This window comes from Parasteatoda tepidariorum, chromosome 6 (assembly GCF_043381705.1).
Source record: "Parasteatoda tepidariorum isolate YZ-2023 chromosome 6, CAS_Ptep_4.0, whole genome shotgun sequence".
NCBI classification, from domain to species: Eukaryota; Metazoa; Arthropoda; class Arachnida; order Araneae; family Theridiidae; genus Parasteatoda; species Parasteatoda tepidariorum.
Window position 1 is genome coordinate 44,350,978 of NC_092209.1, and position 24,933 is coordinate 44,375,910.

The 24,933-nt window shown below is 27.5% G+C and overlaps 1 protein-coding gene across 1 annotated transcript in view; it reads left to right on the forward strand.

Annotated features, from left to right (window-relative positions):
• Positions 1 to 1,228: 1,228 nt before the first annotated feature.
• The window catches only part of LOC107440346 (importin-4), a gene marked incomplete at its 5' end in the record, with an annotated part of 46,248 nt that continues 22,543 nt past the window's right edge, over positions 1,229 to 24,933 (forward strand). Inside the window, 14 exon segments of the mRNA XM_016053252.1 lie at positions 1,229 to 1,380; positions 4,930 to 5,102; positions 7,918 to 7,959; positions 8,888 to 9,020; positions 9,129 to 9,265; positions 11,954 to 11,996; positions 13,927 to 13,992; positions 15,271 to 15,372; positions 16,216 to 16,299; positions 16,389 to 16,523; positions 18,424 to 18,477; positions 20,202 to 20,311; positions 21,566 to 21,674; positions 24,440 to 24,587. Coding sequence (XP_015908738.1) covers positions 1,229 to 1,380; positions 4,930 to 5,102; positions 7,918 to 7,959; positions 8,888 to 9,020; positions 9,129 to 9,265; positions 11,954 to 11,996; positions 13,927 to 13,992; positions 15,271 to 15,372; positions 16,216 to 16,299; positions 16,389 to 16,523; positions 18,424 to 18,477; positions 20,202 to 20,311; positions 21,566 to 21,674; positions 24,440 to 24,587 — 1,488 coding nt within the window.

Genomic DNA, 24,933 nt, shown 5'->3' on the forward strand with positions numbered 1-24,933 from the left:
TACACATTCATTTGAATTAATTTATTCAACAGAATATATTTCATTCATTATATTTATTCCATGGTATATATATTTTTTAAAAATTTATAAGGCAATGTACTTCTTTCTTTTCTTTTTTCTTAAAATACAAGTTTTCGAAAATATGAATATCAAGGACCCTCTGAGTGTTTGGGGGCCCCGGGCACTGCCCGGTTATGCCCATGCGTAAAGACGGTACTGTGGGAACACTTTAATCAGCCTGCGAAGGGGCCGAGGGTGTGCGGTATTGTTCCTCATTAAACTGTTCTATCGTAAAGTGCTCGACTTCGAGAGCAGGTCGTTGGGCTTCCGCTGCAGGGATGCCATCTCCTCTGCAAAGGATCAAAACTGTGATGCATGTCTTCTGATCATCCTCGGGAGGTTTCCTAGACCGTCACCGATCGGTAACTTATTTTTGTACATTCCTATTTTGCTATTCGCGATCGCAACACTCGAATACGCCATCTGGGGAGAGACCGGTTTCATGCCTTTAACCCTTCTCCTCTTTTCAGTTATATAGGAATGTACTACGATATTTTCCCTTTTCTTAATATTTTTCCTTAATAAAAATATTTCCGTGATACTTTTCTTTAGAACTATGTTTAATGTAGTTTTCAGTTCCATATAGTTTTTCAAGTTAAAAGATTTTAATCTATATGAAAATCAAGAGAGAAACTAACGTACTTCCTTCCTCTATGACTTTCCACACGCTAATGGGGAAAGCATGTGAAGTGTTGCCATAGGAGAAGACTTGAGTTCTACTTCTACTCTACGCCACCTGCAGCCCATTTCGATTGCCAATAAAGCTTGTGGGTTCCATACAGTGAACGGCTTATAAATTAGTCTAATTTATATTATTAGTCTAGATCCAATCCTACGCTTGTTACCCGCACATGTGCTTAAGTTGACCAGCGTCCTTAATAAACCATTCTAGAACTTAACCCTTTACCTTTTTAAAGAAATTATTTATTTTAAAGAATTCCTGCAAAGGATCTTTGTTTTAACAATATTGATTTTGAAAGATAAAGTTGAACCCACTATATCAGAACTTATGAGCGTTTGGCGGAACGGTGAGACCGCTCGACTTGGGATCCCGAGTTAAAATAATCGATTAAAACTTTCGAAGTTTGTAATTTTGAATCATTGTTATCGAAAAGAAAAAAATTGTTGCATAGGGAAATAGGGAATTGTTTAACAAAATTTTCCCTTTCTCTTCTGAAGAAGTTTTTCGTCGGCAGGCGGCAAAATATTATTACTTTATTTCGGGCACATCCGTATGATAATTACCAAACAATGGCGGCACCGCTGGAAAGTGTTATTCTAAAATTACTCCAGAACACAACAAATGAGGGTCAAGTTGAAGTAAGGAATCTTTATATTAAGCATATTATCATTATAAAATGTATATTCCCTACATTCCATTGAGATGTAAATACCATGTGGCTACCACGTTTCTTGAATTGCGGTACTAAATTGTACGATTTCTATTATAATTAAGATTTATTGAATAAAACGAAATCATTTAGACGTATTCTGTGAATATTTTACTGTCATTTTCTCTATTTGATTTCACATTTTTGTATAATATAAACCACTTAGATTGCTTCATTAATCATGACGTTGTCATTACCTCGAGAAATTAAATATTTAACAAACTTGTATTCCTTACTAGTTCATGATGTTAAATGCTTTAATTTATTCTCTGTAGTAAAATGTGATTATTAATAAAAGACAATTATATTTCGCTGAGACTTTTGTCAAACTAATATAATTTATAGGTATTCTATATTTTACAAAATTAATTTTCTTACTAGTTAGTTTCTGTTTCAACTGGGCGTTTTAATGGCAATTCGTGATTGTCATTTTAAGTTTAATTAAATTATCATTAATTCTTTTTTATTAATTTCAGCCATATGAAGAATATATATATTTTTATATACAATATTATAACAAAATTTTTCATAATGAAATTCTATAAAATTTAGTGTTCAGAATCTGTTTTTATTTTTGACTTGTAATTATCTAACAAATAGTAGGCTTTTATCATTAATTTCTCATCCTTTTTTAAGTTGTCAAAAAACTAGATAATGAGAGAAAATTATCCAAAGAAACAATTTTTAACAATGTATAAAGAAGTATATTAATCAGCCCAAGTGTAAGTATTTATAAAATTGTGGTACCTTTATTTTAGTTTGAGTTTTTTTGCAATTATTAATGAAGTTCATGAAAATTTTGTTATTTTATAATATTCTGTAAAAAAAAAAAACTGAAGTTTTTTTTATGTTAAAAACTATAATGGTGTGATTTAAATTTTTTCTTAATTGATTATATTAATATAGAATTTAAATTTCAAAAAGTTTGCTTTATTTTCTAATATTCTTGTTAGTTAGAAATATATTAATAATGATGATTTTAAAGTTATTCCCATCATTTGAGCACTCCAAATGTTTCAATTTATATTAACAATTTAATGTAACCAATAGCTGATCACAATTTCCTTTTTCTGACATCTTAAATTATATATATGAATTTTATAAATTTAAACCAGAACTAACAATCTTCCATTGCAAACTTTAGTGGCATAGAAAATGTTAAAAATATCAATAAATGCTTCTGTTTATCATAATATGGAATAAAAATATAAACAAAAGACAATAACTTATAAGAAGGTCAATGGAAAATAAAAATAAAATTGGAGAAAATTAATTTTCTATTAGTAGTATTTCTTTGTTATTGTCCATTATTTCTAAGGTTGGCAAGTTTTCAACAATCAATGGTTTTAACCATTATTTTATCTGTCATGTTAAAAGTCCCTTTTTGACATGTGTCAAAAACCCAAAATTTTAGTGTAAGGATAATTAATTGCAATTATAAATAAGAAGTATTTATAAATAAACTTAGATATATAATTACTAGCGATTAATCAATGATTTTCTTGATTTATTTTGATATTCAACTCTTTTTGACATTTTCTGTCAAAAACCCAAATTTTGGTGTAGGAAATCTTTAAAAATTATAAATAAAAATGCATAGAATTGAAATTTAACCAAACCATTAATTTGTTAAATTATTGAAGAGAAAAATACAAAAACAATAAGCTTAAAAAATCACTCTAGATTCATCTTATTCATTACCAAGTTCTGATAAAAATTTTACGTGCTCTTCTCATTTTGCAATTTTTAACCTCCAAATAGAAATTATTTGTTTTTATTTTTTAAAAAAAATGGTGGTAATTTAATTTTGACAGTTGTAGGGTGACCTGGGGTAATTCACGATCACTCTGTTTCTGGGGTAAATAATGATCACCTAAGTTTTATTTTAAAAAAACATTTTTTTTTAAAATTTGAGACATGGACAAGAATGCTTGTACACTTTACTAAAGTATAACTACATTTACTTAATAATAGTTTTTTGTTTAATCTAACAAAATAAGTATCTTTTAAACTGCTTTCTGTATTTTCCATTTCAAAGATGGGTTTCAAAATGTGCACATTTCTGCAAAGATCCCCCTCCTTCTCTTAATAATAAATATTTTGAGTTACTTTCTTTTTCTTTGATATAAAAGTAGTGTAAGCTTTTGTTTAATTGTTTCACATCTACTGTAAACATTATAATTGATTATAGGAAACTATATCAAATGTTGCCCCCTACAGATGGGGTAATTATTGATCACTGGGGTAATTCCTGATCATTGTCATTTCTTCTTATAAATAGTATATAAAATAGCTAATAAATAGCTAATTGTCTTTTCTTAAATAACAGTTCATATTTATTAAGTGGAACAACTATAAAATATATTTTAACTGTCATCACAAAATTTGTTTTTAACTGTATACAAGACTGTATTCTGATTTGCACCATTTCTGGTTTGTCTTACCTTGCTTCTATCTTAATTTTATGTGTGTACATTGTTAGAATAATTTTTAAGTTTATAAATTAGCCTAGTATAAATATGGTGAGAAATTATAAGCCTAAAAAGGATACTAAGCTTCTAGAAAGCAAAATTAGTGAATTTCTTTTAATGATTGAAAATTAAAATTTCAGTGTGAGAGCTGCTGCCAGTGCTGTTGACATACCTTACTTAACTTTACACTTTCCCTTCATGAAATTAAAAAATCCAGCAAAAGTAACTCATGTAGAAACTCTCTTATATTTCAGCCGAACATGAGAATGAGTTGGCTGATTGCCTAAAATGTATTGCACGATGCAAAGATTTTTGAAAATTTAAAGTGTTAATCTTTCTTCTTGCTTTTAAATAAATCATTTTATTAGCTACTTAAATATATCTCTTTGGTTTATTTGTTTGATCTTGATGTCTAATTTGTTAATTACCATTATATAATTATTTTTAAACAGCCCCTTTACAATAAAAACTGGTGATCAGTAATTACCCCAGAAGTGATCAGGAATTACCCCAGAAATGATCAAGACCAGGGGTAATTCCTGATCACTAAAAATTTAAAATATTTTAAATTCTAATTAGATTTTCAAACAAAAAAAGGTGGCATAGGACTCATCTCATATAGCGTCAAACTTCCAGTAAATATTAACATTTTATTTTGAATAGTTTTTTCACAAAATAGATGTTTGCATTTTTTGATCAGGAATTACCCCAGGTCACCCTATCTTTAAAAAAAGGGAAGCCACGGTAAAGCCATGCACACTGTTTAGAGGTACTCCTATTATGACATGACAATGCAAAGCACACTACTAAAAATTCACCGTGGCTCAGCCTGAATGAAAATTAAATGTCAGACACTGATAATTAACCTGGCATTCATAATCTTAATTGTATTTTTTCTTCCTATAAAATTTCTTTCTTATTTTGAGCCTATGTATGATCTAGTTTGAAGATATATATAACATCCACAGACGAAATTTTATAATAATTTTAATCATACTGTTTTCCAGGGCTTTCGAGAAATACAAGGTTTGTTCAAAGATCCGACAATTAATATATCCTTATGTCAATGTGTGACACAGTCTCAAGACCCTCAAGTGAGACGGTATGCTTCATTGTTGCTTCGCAGACGAGTTTTAAAGTCGAAACATTGGAAAAGGGTGCCTCCAGATGTAAAACAAGGGTAAATATATTTGTCTTATGTTTTCGTTTTATTTATTTTTTTTCTTGTATAGATTTATTACCTGTCTGCTTTTATTACACCACTACATTTAGCGTTATAATTTTAAAAATATAGTCATTTTCTTAATTATGTTTTTCAATTATCTTAAAAATATTTTTTCAACTATAAATAACTTTGGTACCAGCTTGTGTGGGAAATAAAGACAGCCTGAGTGCAATGCAGACCCCATTACCACAAACATGCCAATGCTGATGAAACTCTGAAGCTTTAACCTCCATGACCTCTCTGGTTCCCCAACAGGCTGTTGCAAGGATGCTTTCTAACCAAAATATTGTATTTAATTTTTTAAACTGAAATATAAAAAAATTTCTGTGCTAGGCAATTTATTGGTGACCCACGATGCATGTTGATAGTTTTTTATTTTTAAACTTTTTTTTTCATTTATGAATAATAATTTTTCTATAAGTTTTTCATTAACCCAGCGGTCGGCAAACTTATTAGCCAAAGAGCCAAATATGAACATTACAGCAATTTTTAAAAAAATTGGGAGCCAAATCTGCTTGTTTAGTAAACTTTTATTACACTAAATAAGTAGTATACTAAATAAAACTAAATTTCATACTTAATAAATATTTATTAATGCGAACAATGTGCTTGCATCTCCTTGGAAAGTTTGAGTAAGTCAGGTTTGTATGTTGTTGTTTTTAATTTTAGGCATGATTCCAAGTTCTCATCAATAAGACGACTTCTCAGTTTACTCTTGACAATGTTCATACTTGAAAAAGTTTCTTCGCATATATATGTAGAACCCAAAAGGGAAAGAGCACCAAACGCAAGCTTTCTCAGCTGATCGTAAGAGTAAGGAATACTATTTATTCCAAGCGTTGAAAATGATCGTGTCTTCCTTCTCCAGGTCATTCAAAGCAGACCACTTGTGCTGTGAACTAAGATGAAATTTTTTCTTCTCCAATATTTCCATTTCAACACAAAAACGTTCGAATTTAGAGAGCCATGTATCTCCTTATTTTTTAAATCCAGCAATTGTGTTTCAAAGCTACCAATGTCAATTTCAAAAGGAGAAAATTTCAACTCTGTTATCGTAGCATTAAGAGGATTTTTGACAAATGCTAAAGTTGCTCTGCTGTTTTTAAATTCCTGAAACCAGCTGAGAAATGCTTCCCTCATATTTAAAATTATTGTTTTAAAATGGTGTTTATCAATAGAGGAATTATTTTCTTGGCAATGCTTCAGCAGGCTCGGAAAGTGAAACGATGTTTCCCTTTCAAAATCCAGAGCAAAAATGGATAATTTGTTTTCGAATGTTATTACTTCTTCTAACGTCGAAAAAATTAAGTTTCCTTTCCCTTGTAGTTTACGATTAAGCTGATTTAGATGAGACGTAACGTCTACCATGAAATAGAAGAATTTTAATTTATCAAAATAAGAAGTAATTTTTTTCTTACCAAGTTTTTTTTAAAATGAAAATATTATTGCTCCTTCCGTGGATATTTGCGCCAGAGCCGCACTTAAGGAGCTAAAGAGCCACATGCGGCTCTGGAGCCGCACTTTGCCGACCACTGCATTAACCTAATATTATTATGCATAGAAGAAGAAAAAAAAGAAATGAAAATTATAAAGGTTTTATTTAGAATTAAAATATAAAACATGGCTTATATTACATATAAAAGGTTTTGAGTTAAACATATTTTTATTTTGAAATTCTTCTATAATTAATTTGGTAAGAGACTTTTTAAAAAAAAAGAGTAAATAATAAAATAAAATTGAAGTGCTCAAGGATTTTAATCTTTCACCACCTCGAGTCATTACCTCTACATTTTGAAATTATAATGTTATTTCAACCGCATTTTTATTTCATTTTTATCACTTCCCCTTTTATGCTAATTTCTGCTTTTTCATGATTTTTAACAGACTTTTGATTTTTGCATGATTTTTATTGGATTTTTACTATTATATGATCAAAAAATTTGGATATAACCAAAACAAAGTTTTGTGAATACGGTGGCCTTTCGTTACGGGATAAATAAAATTTCTTTTTTTTCTTCTCCTCGCTCTCATAAAAATATTACTAACCACCAAAGTTATCATGCACTCTCAGGGGTCTGTCTAGGTTTTTCTGACAGGTACCTATTTTGTGAAAATTTAGACGTAATTTGTGAAAAATTAAAAATTATATTAAGAAATCAACACAAAAATATGGATTTATCGTTTCTTAAGGGATACAAAAATGAAATTTTAAGAAAAAGTATTTTGTCCAAAAGTATTTTTTCCAAAATTGAATTTGTGAAACTACCGTTTTTCCTAAAGTTGAATTTGTGAAGGTACCGCTAAACGGTAGTAAATTCGGCCTGGACAGACCCGTGACTCTGTTTCAGAATGTGCAAAACTCTTACATTTTTAAAAAGAATTCTTAGGTTTGAGATAAAATTGTCATAACTAGAGCGCATCATAAAGTGACTGTTCAAAAGCGCAGATCATTAGATATGATGCAAAAGTCTATATCAATAACTGTTTAAAATACGATAGACTAAACCACGTGGACAATAAAATCGTAGCAAATCGAATGCATGAAAAAGTGATTTTTCAAAAACTCAATTCAAATTTTCTAGTTATTTTATTCAATTATAATATATAATTATGGATTCTGTTCTATATGCTTGTCAAGACGGGTCAAAAGATAGATTTTATTTTTATCTGTTAATGCAATTAAAAATGTATTTATTTAATTTTCAATTTGTTTCTTGCATAAATTGTTTATTGATTTTATTTATCAAATATTACTTTTCCTTCTCTGCAGAATGAAAGCTACTATTCTTGAGGCTTATATCAAAGATACTGAGTAAGTTACTGTTTTAGATACTGAATTATTTATTTATTAATGTTTAAAATAATAACAATTAGTCTGTTAAATTTTTAAATGCCTAAAAGAGTTTGCATCAAAAATTGGAGCATTGCTATTATCAAAAGGTATTTCAGATGAAAGCTTGTTTACAATCTTTATGTGGGTAAAAAACCAGTAATCCTTTCAGTATAAAAAATATTTTAACAATATTTCATATTATTTACTTCATATATTTTTAATAATTATAGGTAGGAAATAGTTTACATTGTATCTTGATTACATTTAACATAACATAAATTACTTCATGAGGTAGTGCTCTTATAGTTGAGAAAAATTAACTAATTTTAAAATATGTATTTGGGTTGTGCAGAAAATTTCAGTAGTATTTTTTCTTTGATTCTATCACAGGGTGTGTAGCATTTTTAAAAAATGCTTAAAGGTGCTTATTTTCGATTTTCGTTTTTTAAAAGTCCTTAAAGGTGCTTTTTCATTGGATGTTTTAAAAAGTGCTTAATTTTCCTTTTTCCAAAATGAAATTTTTCCTTTACCATGTTGATTCTCCCTACGAATTATGCAGAAGGCATTGTTCTATTCAGTGTTTTCACAATTAATTCAACCCCAATCTATTTCGGCATATCGTCAGTTCACAGCGTATTAAAATGCTATTTGATTTACATGATTACAAAAATTTTGACAATTGTCAAAAACAGTGTCGAAAGGTTATTTATAATTTTTTTTGACATGACGATTAAAACCATCAATTTTCCAATCCTACCCAATTGTGAATTTTTTAAAGTGCTTAAAAATATTATCTGAGTGCTTGAAAAGTGCTTAAAAGATGCTATCTATTGTTGAATAATTTGGCTACACACCCTGTATCAAATGCATGTTTTTTTTAACTTATCTTTTTTTATTCTTTTCATAGCAAAACTGTCAGGAATGCTTTAGCCGAATTGATAGCTGCTATTGCTAAACATGATCTCCCTACTAACCAATGGCCAGAATTGATGGCACTATTAAGCCAAAGTATCCGCAGTAACAACAATGTTGACAGAGAAGTATGTGCAATTTTTATTTTTTATCCTAGCCTAAATAAAGATAATTCTAGAACTTCCATTAAAGAGCTTCATTATTTATAACTTTTTTAATGTTTATTTTCTCTTCAGGTTGGGCTTTATTCATTGAGTGTAATTACCAAAGCATTGGGCGACAAATTAAAGCCACATTTTAAAAGTTTATTAAATTTGTTTCAAAGCACTCTTGTTGATATGTCCAGTATAGATATTCCATATTACACCATAAAGTGAGTATGATTAGTTTGATCTTAATATTTCTGTGATTTTCATGTGTTTAGTAATATATATTTTATCTTTCATGATTCTTTTTTATTTTAAATTTTTTTATAGAAAGTATTCATTTTAAATACAGTAGGGAACCGATTATCCGGAAAGATCGGGACCATCGCTATTCCGGATAACTGATTTTTCCGGTTTTCTGAATCACTACGAAAAGCCGTTTTTTTATTGTTAAACCCAACTAAAAAAAAACAATTATGATAATAATCTTAAAAAGAGGAAAAAACGATGAAGTAATACACTAATGATTATTTCCAAAGTGATGGTAAGGTAAACATCCTTCAAAAAAGAAAGAAAAATCCTAAAATCTTATGAGGAAAAAAAATATTTTTTAAAAAAATGGCGGGAAAATTTTTGCGAATTTCGTTCCGGTTTTTTGGTTTTCCGGTTTTCTGATTTCCGGATAACGGGTTCTGTACTGTACTTATATTTATTGTTTATTTATTTCTATATATGAGTTCAGTATTTTGGAAAAGAGAGCATAAATTTAAATGTAAACCTAATTTATTTCTATCATTAGATCCTTTATACAGGAATGAAATACTTCCACGAATAAGCAGAGATACGTTGCTAAAAAAATTAATTCAAGTTTGATTGGTCAAATTAAACAGTCAAACGGACTAAAACTGATAGTTACAATCTATCAGAAAATAGATGAGGTGAAAGTTATCAACTATTTTAGTTTAAAATGATTAATGATTGACTGGTAATTAATTTAAAATGGTGATTACTAACCCTTATATATTGCTTAATTTTCTCTAATATAGTAGTGGGGAAAGACGTTTAAAATTATATTAAAGAAAAATTTACATTTCACTGTCCAAATGCTTCTGCCACTTTTAATATAAATAAAAATCTCAGCAGAGTTAGAAGTTATCTTTTCATATATCTTATTGATATCACTGTATTGCATACACTCCTGGTGTCTACTTTGTAAAAGCTCAGCTTTTTATTTTTATCCCCTTTTTTCCTAGTTTATAGATTTTTTCCTTTATTCAAAATAGTTTATTAATAGGATTTAACCAAAAAATTGAAAGTTGAACTAATATTTTATTTGAAGGCATTTACCTTTAATAAAGCAAATATATCTGATATAAATATTTTTTTTTAAAGTAAAGCCTAATAAGATCAATGTAGCAATATTTTCATTTTTAAGTTTGCTATGTAATTTAAAGATTGTTTGCTATGTAATTGTAAGAAGTACAATTTAGTAAAATAAAATAAGTCATTGTGTGCTACTTTAAGTGCATATGAAATTTACTTGAGTGATTTATAATCATTGTGCTATCATGAACTCCTGGAAAATAACATTCTTATTTTTTTTAATAAAAAGTTTAAAAATTCACTAAAGAGAAGGAATATTTACTTAAAAAATGCATATTAAGTGAAGATATTTCTGATAATGATTTACTAAATATTATGTTTTGATCATTTGTGTTATCAGGGGTCTGTCCAGACATTTTGTGAAAGGTCCGTTTTTTGTGAAATTGTGAAAAAATTACTCACATTCTTTCAACCAGGGTCCGCTTTTATCAATTTGTGCAAATAGGGTCCGTTATTGCAAAAAAAACTTTTTCAAGGAGTTTTTAAATTGTAAAGACATACAAAATTATGCTCAACACTGTAAAATTATAATTAAAAAAATTAAATTTTAAAAAATAAACAACAATTGCTGCTTCTAAATTAGAGGTGCAACCTACAAATATTTGGTATTAAGCCTATACTGCTGAACGCAGAATATTAATTTCGGACGAATAATAGAAGAATCGTTTGCCGAAGACAAAACTTAATTCGTTTACATCCATCTTTCTTGTTTTCTGCCCTGGGAAGGTTTATTCGATTAACAAAATAATAATGAAGATAAACAAATTTGTGAAGGGTCCGATTAAAAGAAAAATCATTTTGTGAAGGGTCCGTTTTTAAGTTAAAATATTTTGTGAAGGGTCCGTTTTTATGAAGAGATATTTTGTGAAGGGTCCGTTAACGCACCCAAATTTCTTCTAAACAGACCCCTGGTTATATACTAGTTTTAAAAATAAACTAAGTTTCGACTAAATTTTCTGCTTAGTTACTCATTTTTATTGAATTTTATAGGTTTCTCATCCTATTAAAATCTTTCAACATTAAAACATGATACAAATTATGTGAAGTAACATACAGTTGACATAAAAATGAACATTTTATGAAAAATGTAATCTATCTTGAAATCTGTTAAAAGTTATGTTTTTTCATTTTTCGAAAATTTTCTAAGGGAAATAAATTTTTACTTCAAAATAATATGTTAAAGAAAATTTCTTTTAAAAATTATAATTAATTAGGTTTTGATTATTGTATATTCCTCTAAGTAAATTTTTAAAATAAAATATGATTAGATAAAATTCCTTGTTTGATGTACGCATTATTAAATTAGTGATATATAAATGAAGTGATATGAAATTTATATAACTATAAACACTTGCTAAAGCTATTTTTAAAAGTCCTTATTACAATAAAAAATTTTGTTACTGTTGTCCTTTTTTTATTGTACAATTCATAATGAAATTAAGATATCTTATTCTTAGCTACCTCAATTCTTATATTTGTTTCAAATTTGTTAGCCGTTGCGATTTTTTTCTTCTAAAAAATATTATTTTTAGGTGTCTTACTCACATGGTGTGTAGTATTGGTACTGAAGAATTAGTAAGTATCAGTTTTTTTTAATCATAATTTAATTCTTTCTTTTTTTGTTAAAAATTCCTAAAATTATTTTATTATGTTTGTTTAATTTATATGAATAAATTTGTCAAATGTTGTAAGTTAGGTGAAACTATAAAACCAGATTGATTGTAAAACCAGATTTAAATCTGAATAACCAGTATTTTTTAAATATAAACATAATATTAGATAACACACAGCATTAATAATTTAATTCAATAACAGTAATTATAAAATTGGATAAAATGCTGGTCTTTCAGGATACTGCTATTTCTATTACAATATATTGCTAAATGAAATTATGCTTTTGAGATCTTCTCCAACATAAGTTAATTTTTTCTTGTGTGTAAAAGATAAAGTCGAGAGTTGCTGTCTGCTTCATTGCCTTTTATGTAATTACTTTTACTTTCTTATATCTCTACTCCTGACGGGATAGGACAATTAAAAAAAAATCTGAGCAAGTTATTGTTTTATTGATAGGATAGAAGTTATCTAATTTTGTTTTTAATTTGTGTGTGCATGTTCATTTCTTTCTATCACTTTACAGTGTTTTCATCTCAGAAAAAAAATGAGTGAGAATTTCTCACCCTTTCTCAAAAACAGGGTGAGATTTCAAAAAGTTAAGTGAGATTTCAAAAATTAAAAAAAAAAAACACACAAAGTATAAAATAATTTCTTTAATTATAATGCGTTTTTAACATCCTCTAATTTTTAAAGCATTGAATATTTTTGCTGCATCATCATATGGAAAATGTTCTACATCTACTTTTTCATCAGCTGTTCTCATTAGGTTGCTCAAATGCATATTTGTTTCGTTTTGATCGTTTCTACCTACATTTGTTTCATTTTCATTTGTCCGTTTCGGAGTAGAAGATATTGGCTTTACAAGGTATTTGTCCATCTTACAATAAGGAGCAAGAACTTTGAACATCTTACATGAAGAAACACGTGGTTGCAGAGAAATGCGTTCCGAAAGAAGTTTCGTGGTTCTGAAGGATGGTGTTCTGTTGTTCTTAAAGGTTCTGAACAATACTGGTAAATAGGGAAGCTAGATAATGGGGCAGATGTTGAAAATAATAAAAGATCCAGGAAGAAAGGTGAAACTGATTTTATTCTAAATGGCGCAAATGATAAATTTTTTTCAAAATGCGAGAAATTCGCAAATTTTGAAATTGGTTTATAGAATGCGCGAATTTCTCGCGGTAATCATTTTTTAATGCGAGAATATAAAAAAATATGTGAGATTCTCGCGCTGTAGTGAAAACACTGCTTTAATTATTAGATATTCTATAAATATATATATTTTAGTTTACATTTTATCTTTTGGCTTAATTTGAAGATAAAGATCTGCTGTTTTAGTGTATAAACTAGGAAAACAACAGTTTAAAATTGTTCATTTGCTCTGTTGTACACTAAAGTTTGGGCTCTCTTAGAACAGTTGCTAAATGGAAAATCTTGTTCTTTTGCTGAAATTTTCAATAAGCATTAACGCCCCTGCATCCCTGTAAAAGGCAAAACCAATTAAATTTATTAGTAAGAGTCTTACTCTTATTATTGTTAATTTATTTTTAATAAAATTTTATTAAAAATTGTTTATTTTTAAAAAAAATTTTTTCTTTTTTTTTTTCCGTGTTGTATTGCTTGTTCCTACATCCAGCTTTAATTAGTAAATAGTAAAGTATTGTGTGGTTAAGTTAAAAATTCTAATATTTTCAAGGAAATTTTTTCAAAGTTTTACATAAGCAAATATGAATATGGAAACTGCATATGTAAACGGGAGGTTTATTTGTTGAAATCTATATATGTTTTATTTTTCAGGTTTTAAAGATCATTCTAATCAAGTTATATTTTCTCTGTTCTATATTTTTCTTTTAATAATGCTGTGTATTAATGATGGAATTCTCTTTTCTTATAGAATATTTTTCAAGCTTTAATTCCAAACATCATCAATATTATTAAAGCACTTGCTCCCATTGACCAAGTACGTAATTTTTAAGAATTATTTTTATGTTGGAAATGTGTAAATATCTCTTATACAATGTTAAATAAAATATAGTTGACACCCCTAGCCCTCAATAGGGTGTTGCGGTTCTGCTTTTTTTTTTAAAGATTTAAACTGGAAAATAATTATCTTTACTTCTACTAGAATCTACACTTTTATGTGCATTTTGTCAGAGAATCTTGATTTTCTTTTTTCTGCTATCTGAAATTGAGTGAGGGCTTTTCAATATCTTAAACACTGCATCAAATCTTACGTTATTCGGATTTGTAATTCCAAAAAACTTTAATTCATCTCCTGGTAATTTGATTTAAAAACAATTGAATTAAGGAATTCAATTATCTCAGATTTGTTAAAGATTATGAGTGAAGGGACCATATAATAATTTACTTGTTACAAAAATGTTTAGCTTCAATATTCATTGCATTTCAAAGTCATTGAAATTTTTTAAATCATTTCATTAAAGAAATACTAAACCAGGTATCAAATTTTAATAAAAATTTAATCGGAATCATTCACTTATTTACATTAGTAATATGAATTTATTAAAGTTTTCTTAGTCTGCTTAATTTGCATATTTTTATAAATTCAGTATGATCAATAGTATTCAATAATTTTTTCAATATTCAATATATTTTTTGTTAAATATGTGTTTATAAATAACTTTTATTTAAATCTGAAAAATATACTCATTAACTTTTTTAAATATTAAACTAATTATAATTTTGGATTAAATTAAATTTTTTTACATAGTTAAGCATAGTAATTATTTATTCAAAAATAGAATGGGCCACTCAACATGGAATATTTTAAATTGAGCATAAATTGTTTATATGGTAGTTAATATAATCAAGAAAAAAGTTCTTTATCAGAAACTAGTTATTTTATCATAATCGTATAAAATCTTTGAAAATTATTTTGATTACATATATATNATATATATATATAGGAACTTTTAAATAATAAAAAAAAATTTTATTAGTGGGCTAATCGTAATTATGATATTTGTATTTTTAAAAAACTTGCCTAAAATATTTTTGAGTGCTTAAAAAGTGCTTATTTTTTGTTAAAAATATGGCTACGCTTCCTGTACCTTATTTTTTGCCAAGAATTCCCCTTAGCTGAAATTTATGTAGCTAACCATTCTTTTAATAGAATTTATTATCCATAATATTGAATGTAATATTGCTACTTAGCTTTTTATTTATGAATTAGCATTGCAAGTTACTAATGTAGATTATATATAATTTTTTTTTTTAGGCCAAGGCTTGTGAAAGTCTTGAAATATTTGATGAACTGCTTGAATCTGAAGTTGCTGTTCTACAGCCTCATCTGAAAGGCTTGGTTGAATTGTGTCTTATGGTAAGATACTTTCATTGGTCTATTGCAGTAAAATATGACTAACAATATTAGTAAACTTTGACTAATCCTTTTATTTTTTATTGTCTGTCTTTTCTGTTAAGTATAAATTATTTTAATTTTCACTTAACAGAAAATGTAAAAAATTTTTTTTTAATGTTTTACATTTTAGAGGTGTTATTCACAATCTGTGATAATTAGCTGTGAAATAACAATTAACGGTTATATTGAAATTTAATGGTCACTATCTACAGCATACCTGCCAACAGATGTTTATTACCTTTAAAATGTATGAATTAAGCCTTTTTTTCTTACTCAGGTGTGTTTTTTGTTATGCATTTTCTCGAGTTCAATGGAAGAAATTATCTTTTCGATAAGGAAGAGATTTCACTGATTGAACTTGAGAAAATGCATAACCTATTGAAATTATATGCTTTTTTACCTATAATTTTTCTTTTTACAAGGATTAATTATTGACCATAATGCTATAACCCACCTCTAAAATATAAATCACAAATTCAATACGAATAGCAATAAAATAAAATTTTGTAATTGATGTTCTAAGTTATGAAATCTGTTTGTAATATCTTTTGTATCAATATTTTCAAAGAAAACTGGAGAATTGAGGTCTTTATTTTGGCCAAAGATTTATTTTGATATTGTTCAATGCAAATTAATAGTTAAATTCAACTAAAATATTTTATTCAACTATGAAAGAATATTATTGATATCCTTAGTAGTTTCTGAATTGTTGTATAAAATTAAAACCTTATTTGTTTCATTAAGTAGCTTTGATAGTTTACATTTCTTGAATTTTGTTTGAAAATAATTGACTTTGTTTTGCAGATTGCATCAACTGACAAATTTGATGCCGATTTAAGAATAAAAGCTGTGCACATAATATCGTATTTAATCAAGCTGAAGAAGAAGGTAGTTCACTTAACTTTAATTAAAATTTTAAAGAATTGAGAACAAAATAAAACAAAGTTTTTCCTAATTATAGCTCCTTTTCTTTCCAGTCTATTATCAAACAAAGATTAGCTCAACCAATGCTTGAAGTTCTTTTTCCATTAATGTGTCAACCATGTCCTGGTGACACTGATGATGTTGATTATGAAGAATTGGAAATTTCGCTTCCTTCTGCTGCTGGTCAGGTTTGTATATAGCCTTTTTTTACCCATTGTCAAAATGGGTCTTGTTTTGGGTTTGATGGCATACACACTTTATTCGGACATCATCACACTTTTCAGCTGTGTTCAAGAGTAATAGTAAACAGTGTGCATGCGTTGCTATGGCGACTGCTGCTGTTCGATAATTTTTTTAGGATTCCTATTTTCTTTTTATTTTCCCCAGCAGTCATTCTAAATGTATTTACATAATATTAATTTAAAGTATTTTTATTATTAACTTATAATTACTGTCTTGAAAGTGATTTTAATATAAATATGAATACTGAAGATAGAAAAGTATTTTGTGACGTTTTGAAACACGTATGTAGCCAGGGTTTGAAAACCAATCCGACGACTAACAACAATTGAGACAGTTTTTGCAACCCATGATTTGAAATGTTTTGGTGTTTATCGGAGTCAAATTAGAAAAAAAAAAATAAGCATTTGACCAATGGGTAGCCAGTGATAGTAATGAAGCAATCACAATTTTTTTTTGTTGAAATTTTTAATACATGTTATTGTTATTTTATTTATTTATTTTTTGTAAAGGTTTTATTTCCTTAATTAAGTTTCATTGACATTTGCTAGAATGTTAAGACTTGGGTTCTTGACTTATTGTCGAAATTATATTAAATATTAAAACTGATTTTCTATTACCTGAATTGATTAATTTTGACATTTAAAACTATTGAGATATTTTATCTTACAGTGACTTGTCCCATCAAAAACTCTTAACCAAATATTAGCTGTGAAAAACATCACTATTTACATTTATGTTTATTTTGAAATATTGTTATAAACTTTTAAAATTCCATTTCCTTCATTTCTTGCCATTTTTGTTACAAAAATATACTGTCTTAAAAATGTTCACTAAACATTTTTTTTTTTCTTTTTGAATAATTTTAAATCCAATATCATTGCTAACATATTCTGTTTATAGTTCCAAGGTTTTAACTACTTGTGTATTGTGGTAAAACTTATGAAGAACCTCTCATATTTTTTCTCTTGATTGCTTATCTCCATATTATTTTTAAACATATTGAATTGTGGAGGCATTTTTAAAAAAAATTTAAGGTATTTAAAAATATTACAAATTGTTTATTTTTTGACAACTTCAATAAAATAAAAGTTAAAGGAGTTTTTAAAACATCCCTCAATAAAATCTAGTTATGCTCAAAATGACTGAGTTTATATAGGTTTTTTGTCATTAAACCAACAATTTATTTAAAACTCTTCATCCATTCTTATTCAACCAACTATCTCGTGTAAGAAAAAAAGTTATCCTAATGATTATATTTTTAATAAATAACTTATATTTTCTATCTCTATTTCTTGTTTAAGTCCTTTCTAAAAATAGGGCTGTAAAATTCCTTGTTTTCCGAAGTACCAAAATAAATCTTCGCACAATAAATGAAAAGTTTCCTTTATTATGTGACTTCTATTTACTGATTTATTCTTATCATTATTTTTGCAAATTTAGACTTTAAATATGTCTTATAATCAAACCTGGGCCACTTTGTGAATAGGTATTCAGAACTGAGTTACGTTAATTTTTTCCTTCGTTAAATTGAATTATTCATTTTGGAGCATTTGTTATTGTTATGCTTCTATGTAAATAAGTTCAGGGATTAGGATAGTCTTCATTACTTCATCAAGAATTTCATAATGTTAGTATTTATCATAACAAGATCTGATTTGATGATTAATTTGTTGTCATAACAACAGCTGTTGCTGTCTTTTTAACCATTGAATGTAAATGAAAATCGTTTAACACTAAGAAAAACTTTAAGCTCTCAGCTGATTTTGGATTATCTACCGATTTCTTTATTACAATTTATTACTTTTTATTTTGAATTTATTTATTAATTCTGCATAATTATTTTAGGCTCTTGATATAATGGCTTTACATTTGCCTCCAACTAAGTTAATGCCTTTGATAGTAAGTACATATTCTTGTTTATAAATATTATAGTTGTGTTATATGTTGAATAGTTATAAATATCATTTAGTGTTTGATGTAATATCTTATAAAATGTATAACTGAGAAATATTAGTTTTAATTAGCTATTGTTTGTTAGAATTTAAAGCATTTAATAATTCTTTATTTTTAAATTTGTTTTAACTAATACTCATATATAAGTTAAAGTTCAAGGCTTTTTCATAAACTATTTTTCCTTTAAATTAAGCATGGTAGTTAAAAAATTTAATTTGTTTATAATTTTTTTTCTGCTGATAAAATATATTGTAGTATAAATACAGTTGGATCTATTAGATCCGATGTTTCAGTCTTCATTATATTAATTTTAATTCATTTGTTATCACTGTATATCGAAATGTCGAGGTAAAGTAAAAAATGGAAATGGACACCCTAAGTAACTTCTGATAGAATGATAAGATCTTTCCGTTCTAGGAAACAATCTTAATGGTTTGATGGCATGACCTCAACTATGCTAATTAATTAGTGGAGATTATATTTTAAGTTATAAAATCAGTCACAATAATGTACTTACTCTGAATAAATGTACCTTTATTTTCAATGGATTTGGATTTCTGACCCTCAAAGTGAAGGGGTAGTCGTAATTTGGGAAATATGTTCTTAATAGTTTTGGTCTAGAGAGTGATCCAGATATTGGACCAGACCCTTTAATGTTAAAATTTTTTTGTTGTAAATATCACCGTATCTTGAAAACTAGTTAAGCGAATTTAAAAAATTTTGTACACAATTCTAAAATTTGTTTATCTGAAAAAAATTTTGTACATTATGATTCAAAATTATTTTGACTATTATTAAATAAAGTAATAAATATTTACTAAAAGTTATATTTTGCATGGAATTATCTTTAGATAAACTAGTTTTAAAATTATGTGCAAAATTTTTTCAATTTGCTTTATAAGTTCTCAAAATATGTGGAAATACTCAAAAAAATAAATTAACATTAAAATGTCCAAACTTTAAACCACTCTTCTGACTGAACTATAGGGAACATATTTCCTAGGTTTCTATTAACCCCCCCCCCCCCCCCCCCCCNCCCCCCCCCCCGCCATATTTTGAGAGTTAGTAATTCGAATCTCTTTAAAAATGTTATGTACACTCAGACAATTCATTTTTGTGTATGATTTCAAAACTTAAAACATCGTCCACTCTAATTAATTAGCATGTTTGAGGTCACCACTTCAAACTATTATTAGATCAAAAGTTATTCTGTGTGGTCTATTTCTTATTTAGCACACTGTATAATAGGATAGTGTTTTAGAAAAGGTGTATAATTCATAAAAAAGTAGTTTTTTGAGGATAAGAAGTAGTTTAGCTGAAAAGTATGGCATATTGCCTGCTTTTCAGTTAAGTAAAGACAAAGAAGAATGTTTTAAGACCTCTAACAAAGGCATTCTTAACATGAAATCTATCATTAATTAGGCTTAAAAAGACTTTAAAATTTTTTTTTTGTAAATATATTAATTTTAAGCACATTCATAGTTATCTTTAAACTAAACTATATTTAAAAAAATAATTATAGTCTTTGGCTAATTAAACATTTTCTGGTTCGTTTTCAATTAAAAAGAGTTTACTGTACTATATGTTGATTTTCGTGTAATTTATTTATGCCCTTAATATTTAAAATGTCAAAGTATTAATAATTTTTTCTTCTTTCTAAATTGAAATAGATGCAATACGTAAAACCTGCCTTTGGACACCCGAACCCTCATCACAGGAAAGCAGCTTTCCTTGCACTATCTGTTATTGCTGAAGGTTGTTCAGAATACATTAGAGAAAAGTATTGCTTTTTTTTAAAAACAATTTTTGATTTTACAATTTTTGCTTGTGTCTCTTAAATATTTCTCATTAAGGATGTAACCATTATTTGGTCTATTCAGATCATTTAACAAATATTTTATTTTCCTAATGTTTCGCCAAATATTCAATTGAGCATTCAGCAAAGTAATTTTTTTTTTTTAAATTTGAATAGATTGAATAAGGATTAATCTAAATTATTTTATATTCTTCATTATTTAAAACAGTTTTTACATATGCTTGTTAAGTTCTAAAGTTAAGTTTTTCTTTTATCTAAGTATAGAAACTAATCTAATTTCTTCCTTGATCTAAGTTTATTTACAGCTATTACAAGTGTTCTATGTGTGATCCCTTGGTCACACTGCATACAGTTCCTGCTAGACTCAATTCAGCATATTATCAACAGTTTTCATTGCGTTTGTGATCTTTCAAAAAGTTCTGCTAAATCATAGGGTAAAGAGGGTTAAAAAAAGAAAAGTCTTTTTACATAGCATAGACCTGCTGTCATTGTGTCAATTTAGACTGTTGAATGGAGTTCTGCAGCAACTAGTGTTGTATGTCTTGGGCCAGGGGTTCATATATGAAAATTAAAATAATTTTAAATTGAAACTTAACTATTAATGTGTTTAGAGCAGGTGTTTAGTTTTGCTTTTTATTACAGCTTAAAATCCCCGTAGAGAGTTAAAATTGAAAAAAAAAAAATCTTTGAAGGAAAATTATTTATTCAAAAATGGACTGAAAACCTTTTACAAAATTAACAATTTGATTACTTTTGTGGTAAAGCACTGTTAATTAGTTAATTTCGAACCCATCTTGACTTAATGCTATTTATTATGATAAATGCCTAAAAACTTACTGATTTTTTGTAAAATTAAATTGAAAAGTTAAATAGTCATATCCTTGTTAAAAATTAAATGATTAAAGTAAGAGACCGAACCCTTTTAATTCAGTATAAAAAATGAGAATTTCAAACTAAGTCATCTAAACTTGTATTTATTTATTTTCTTTTAGCAACCGGAAGCGTATAGCTTTACATGATTTCCACAGTTTTTAAAGTGGTTTCAATAGTAATTGCTTTTATGTTGCAATGTTTTGCAGTTTTCCTATTTTTCATAATATAATTTTTGAAAGAAAATTATTCAGATATTGGAACTTATTCATTTGCTTTCTATCTTATTAAGGAAAATTTTTTGTAAATATCAAACTTTTGTTTTAAAATTTAAATGCAATAATTTAGGTATCTGCCAAGTTTTCTACCAATAATTGAGCAAGGAGTAAAAGATCCAGACTCGTGTGTTTGCAATAGTGCTCTTTATGCTATTGGACAGTATGCTGAATATTTACAGGTTAGGTATAGTCTTGAAACTTTCATTTTATTTCACACACTTGAACTCTTTCTTACTCTCTGTCATTGCATTATATAATTCCCAGTAGTAAAAAATATGAATTTGAAATTGCCAGTTTTAAATATATATCAACTTAAATATTTGTTTTGGATTTTTTACGCTCTGTTGATCAACATCAGAATGCTCCAACCCACTGATGTTAGTTTAGTATTCATAATTTTATTTTTCCATTAGTGCATAATGTAGCGTTTAAGGAGATAATATTGTTTTTATGATAATTTTTTTTCCCCAATTCCCTCCTGGATATTGACATTCCTTATTTGGGCATCAGAAGAGCAGATTTGTTGACCACTCTTTCAGGGGCACCATATTAGATGGGCCAACATTGCTCCCACAGTAAGAAGGGTAAATAGTACAGAAAAGAGAATGAAAAAACGTCCATGTGTTGTCCAGGATTCGAACCCAGAATGTGACCACCATACAGTCCGGTCAGCCATGGTGTTAATGTAATATTTTGTTATCGCATATTGTTAGCCTTAGCGCTTAATACACTCGCCTTTTAATTGAATAACTTGCTTAATCGAATAGAGTTAGCTGGAACTAATGGTATTCCTTTAAGCAGGGTTGACTGTATATATATTTTCACGGCATTGATTTTTGTTTTATACATAATTTTTAAATATATATGTATATTATTTAAGAGTCAGTTGTACCACTCATTCCAGGTTTTGTATTTTTCCAGATTAAAAAAAAAAATAATTCTTTTCATATTTTTAGTTTTTTGTCTTATTTATCCTATATTTAGAGTTTTGTGTTTTCTAAAAATCCCCTTTTCTAAGAAAAACAAATGCAGATTTTTAAAAGTAGATTTGAAGAATCGAAGGATTTGAATTCTTAATCCCATATATTCATTTTAATAATGCTAATAGAAACTGCAAAATTTGATAGTTTCAATTTAGGGATTACATAGGGGAGCATGGAATTAACTGGTATCTTGACTGGGTATCTTGCTTGTGTCGAAATTAGATCTATTTTTTTCTAGTCAAACTATTGATTTCACTAGTCAGGAAAAAAGAGCTACCATATTGGCTTGTTGATTAATTCATGGCGTTTGTGAAAATAAATTTGGTTTACCATATCAACACTCTGTTCTTTTGTTTTTAAGCATGTCTTATTTATTGGTCATTGCAGTTACGAAAATTATTTCTGGTGTAATTTATACATTGACTAAATATTCATACCTTAACAAACAATAAAGATTTAGTCCAATGATAACACCGTTCTGTTATGTTTCGGTAACCTCTGTCCTCAAGGTAACACTGGGTACTACCCAATTTTGTCCCAGCCCTTTGAAAGGTTCCGTACAACAGAGAAGTGTAAAAAATAACCACTGCCATGGCTGAACAAAGGTTCTTTTGGGATCCAGAGCAAAATTTATTATGGGCTCCTTCTGCCTAACAAAGAGCTATATTTTTATATTTTATTTAAACAAAATTGTAGTTTTTATATGGATATAAAGAAATTCTATGAATTTTCCTTTTTTTAAAAAACTTTTTAAACAAACAATATGTTTTGTAAACAATTTTTGGCAGAGTCCTCATCAGTCCCAAACCCCTTCTCATGAGTACAGTCTTGACTAAATCACATGTGAATTACATGAATAAATTTCTTACTTTGTCATATAACGTAGAAATGTCTAACTTTTTCCCTAAGATTTTATTAATTCTAAATTTCCAATTGAGTTAGAGTGTGTACACGGTCTTATGAATGGGTTATTTGACTTTTTCTAGAAAAGAAACTCATTTATTTAAGAAGTATTACATCAATGAATTTTCTAGAATGATATATTGAGCATAGCTGAGGAGATGGAATTTTGTAGTTTAACAATTATTATTGATTCATCTCTTTCTTGTGGTTTTAAAAATGGTAGATCCTAATCAACAATGCAATAATGTACTAGAATTTTTTAATTGTGACTTGAGGGATCATCCACGTAAATTTTTCTTGTTCAAAAATTTAAAGCGACATATTCATTGTGTTTTTATTTAAAGATTATTGAAACCTTACTTTAAAATTAAGAAAATCTTGAACTAGGCTACGAATTTCAATTATATATTTGTATGAGGAAATATTAACTAATTAATAAAAAATTTTTTTAATGCAATAGTCATATAAAATTTTTCCATGTATTGAGTTGAAATTGGAATGAGTTGTGAAGTATTGATAAAATTATTCTATAAACTATTAAAACATTTGATTATATTATTTAAGTACTATTTGATTATACTAATAAAACTATTTTATTATATTGTTTAAATAGCTCTTTATATAATTATGAAATTAAGTTTTGCTATATTCCTTTAAGTAAGACTTTGAAGAACTACAGTTATTTTTTTAAAAAAAAAAAAAAAAAAAAAAAACATTGAAATTTATTTTCTTCAAAATTTTTAATTGTTAATTTTCAGTTTTTACTTTATTAAAAATTACATGAAATGGCTTGGAAATTGATGCTACTATTTTTGCTAGATTATAATTATAAACTGCTTAAAAATTTATTTATTTCTTCCAGTAACTTGTTTCTTCTTGATAACAAGCTTCTTCCATTTCATTCAGTAGGGTTGGGAAAAACCTACTTTTATTGGGTTGATTTTTTTCTGTGGCTATGCCCACTTAAATTAATTTGCTCTTACTGGTATAAAATATTGTGATGCATTTGTAAAATATTTATTTTCTAGATGTCAAAAAAATTTTATTTCCATTTTCAGCCTGATATAAGTAAATTTGCCCCTCAAATATTGCCAGTTTTATTCGAATTCCTGCAACAAACATGTGTTCTGTTACAACAAGGTCATAAAAAGCCACCTAGTTTAGTGAGGACTTTTTATGCTGTTGAGAGGTTTTGTGAAAATTTAGGTATGTATGGTGTATCTATGTAAATTACATAACATAATTCTTTAGTGTGATTCTTTTGTTTCATGTTTTTATGTATTTTGCTTGTGCATATCACTTATAAGCTTTAGTGATTCAAGTTTCTGTTCCATTCTCTTTTTATGCTTTAGCATCTTGGGAAGAGACAATTAGATATGTGTGATTTAAATAATTCAAAACTTCTGTCTTCACATTCTTACAACGTTTTAAATACAGTGTTACAGCTCAATGAAATATAAACACACCTACAATCCAACAGTTTTTGGTTGACTTTAGATTTTTGGTGTATCTCCTGCCTTCAAATAAAGTTGAAAATCTCTCGGACTTCAAT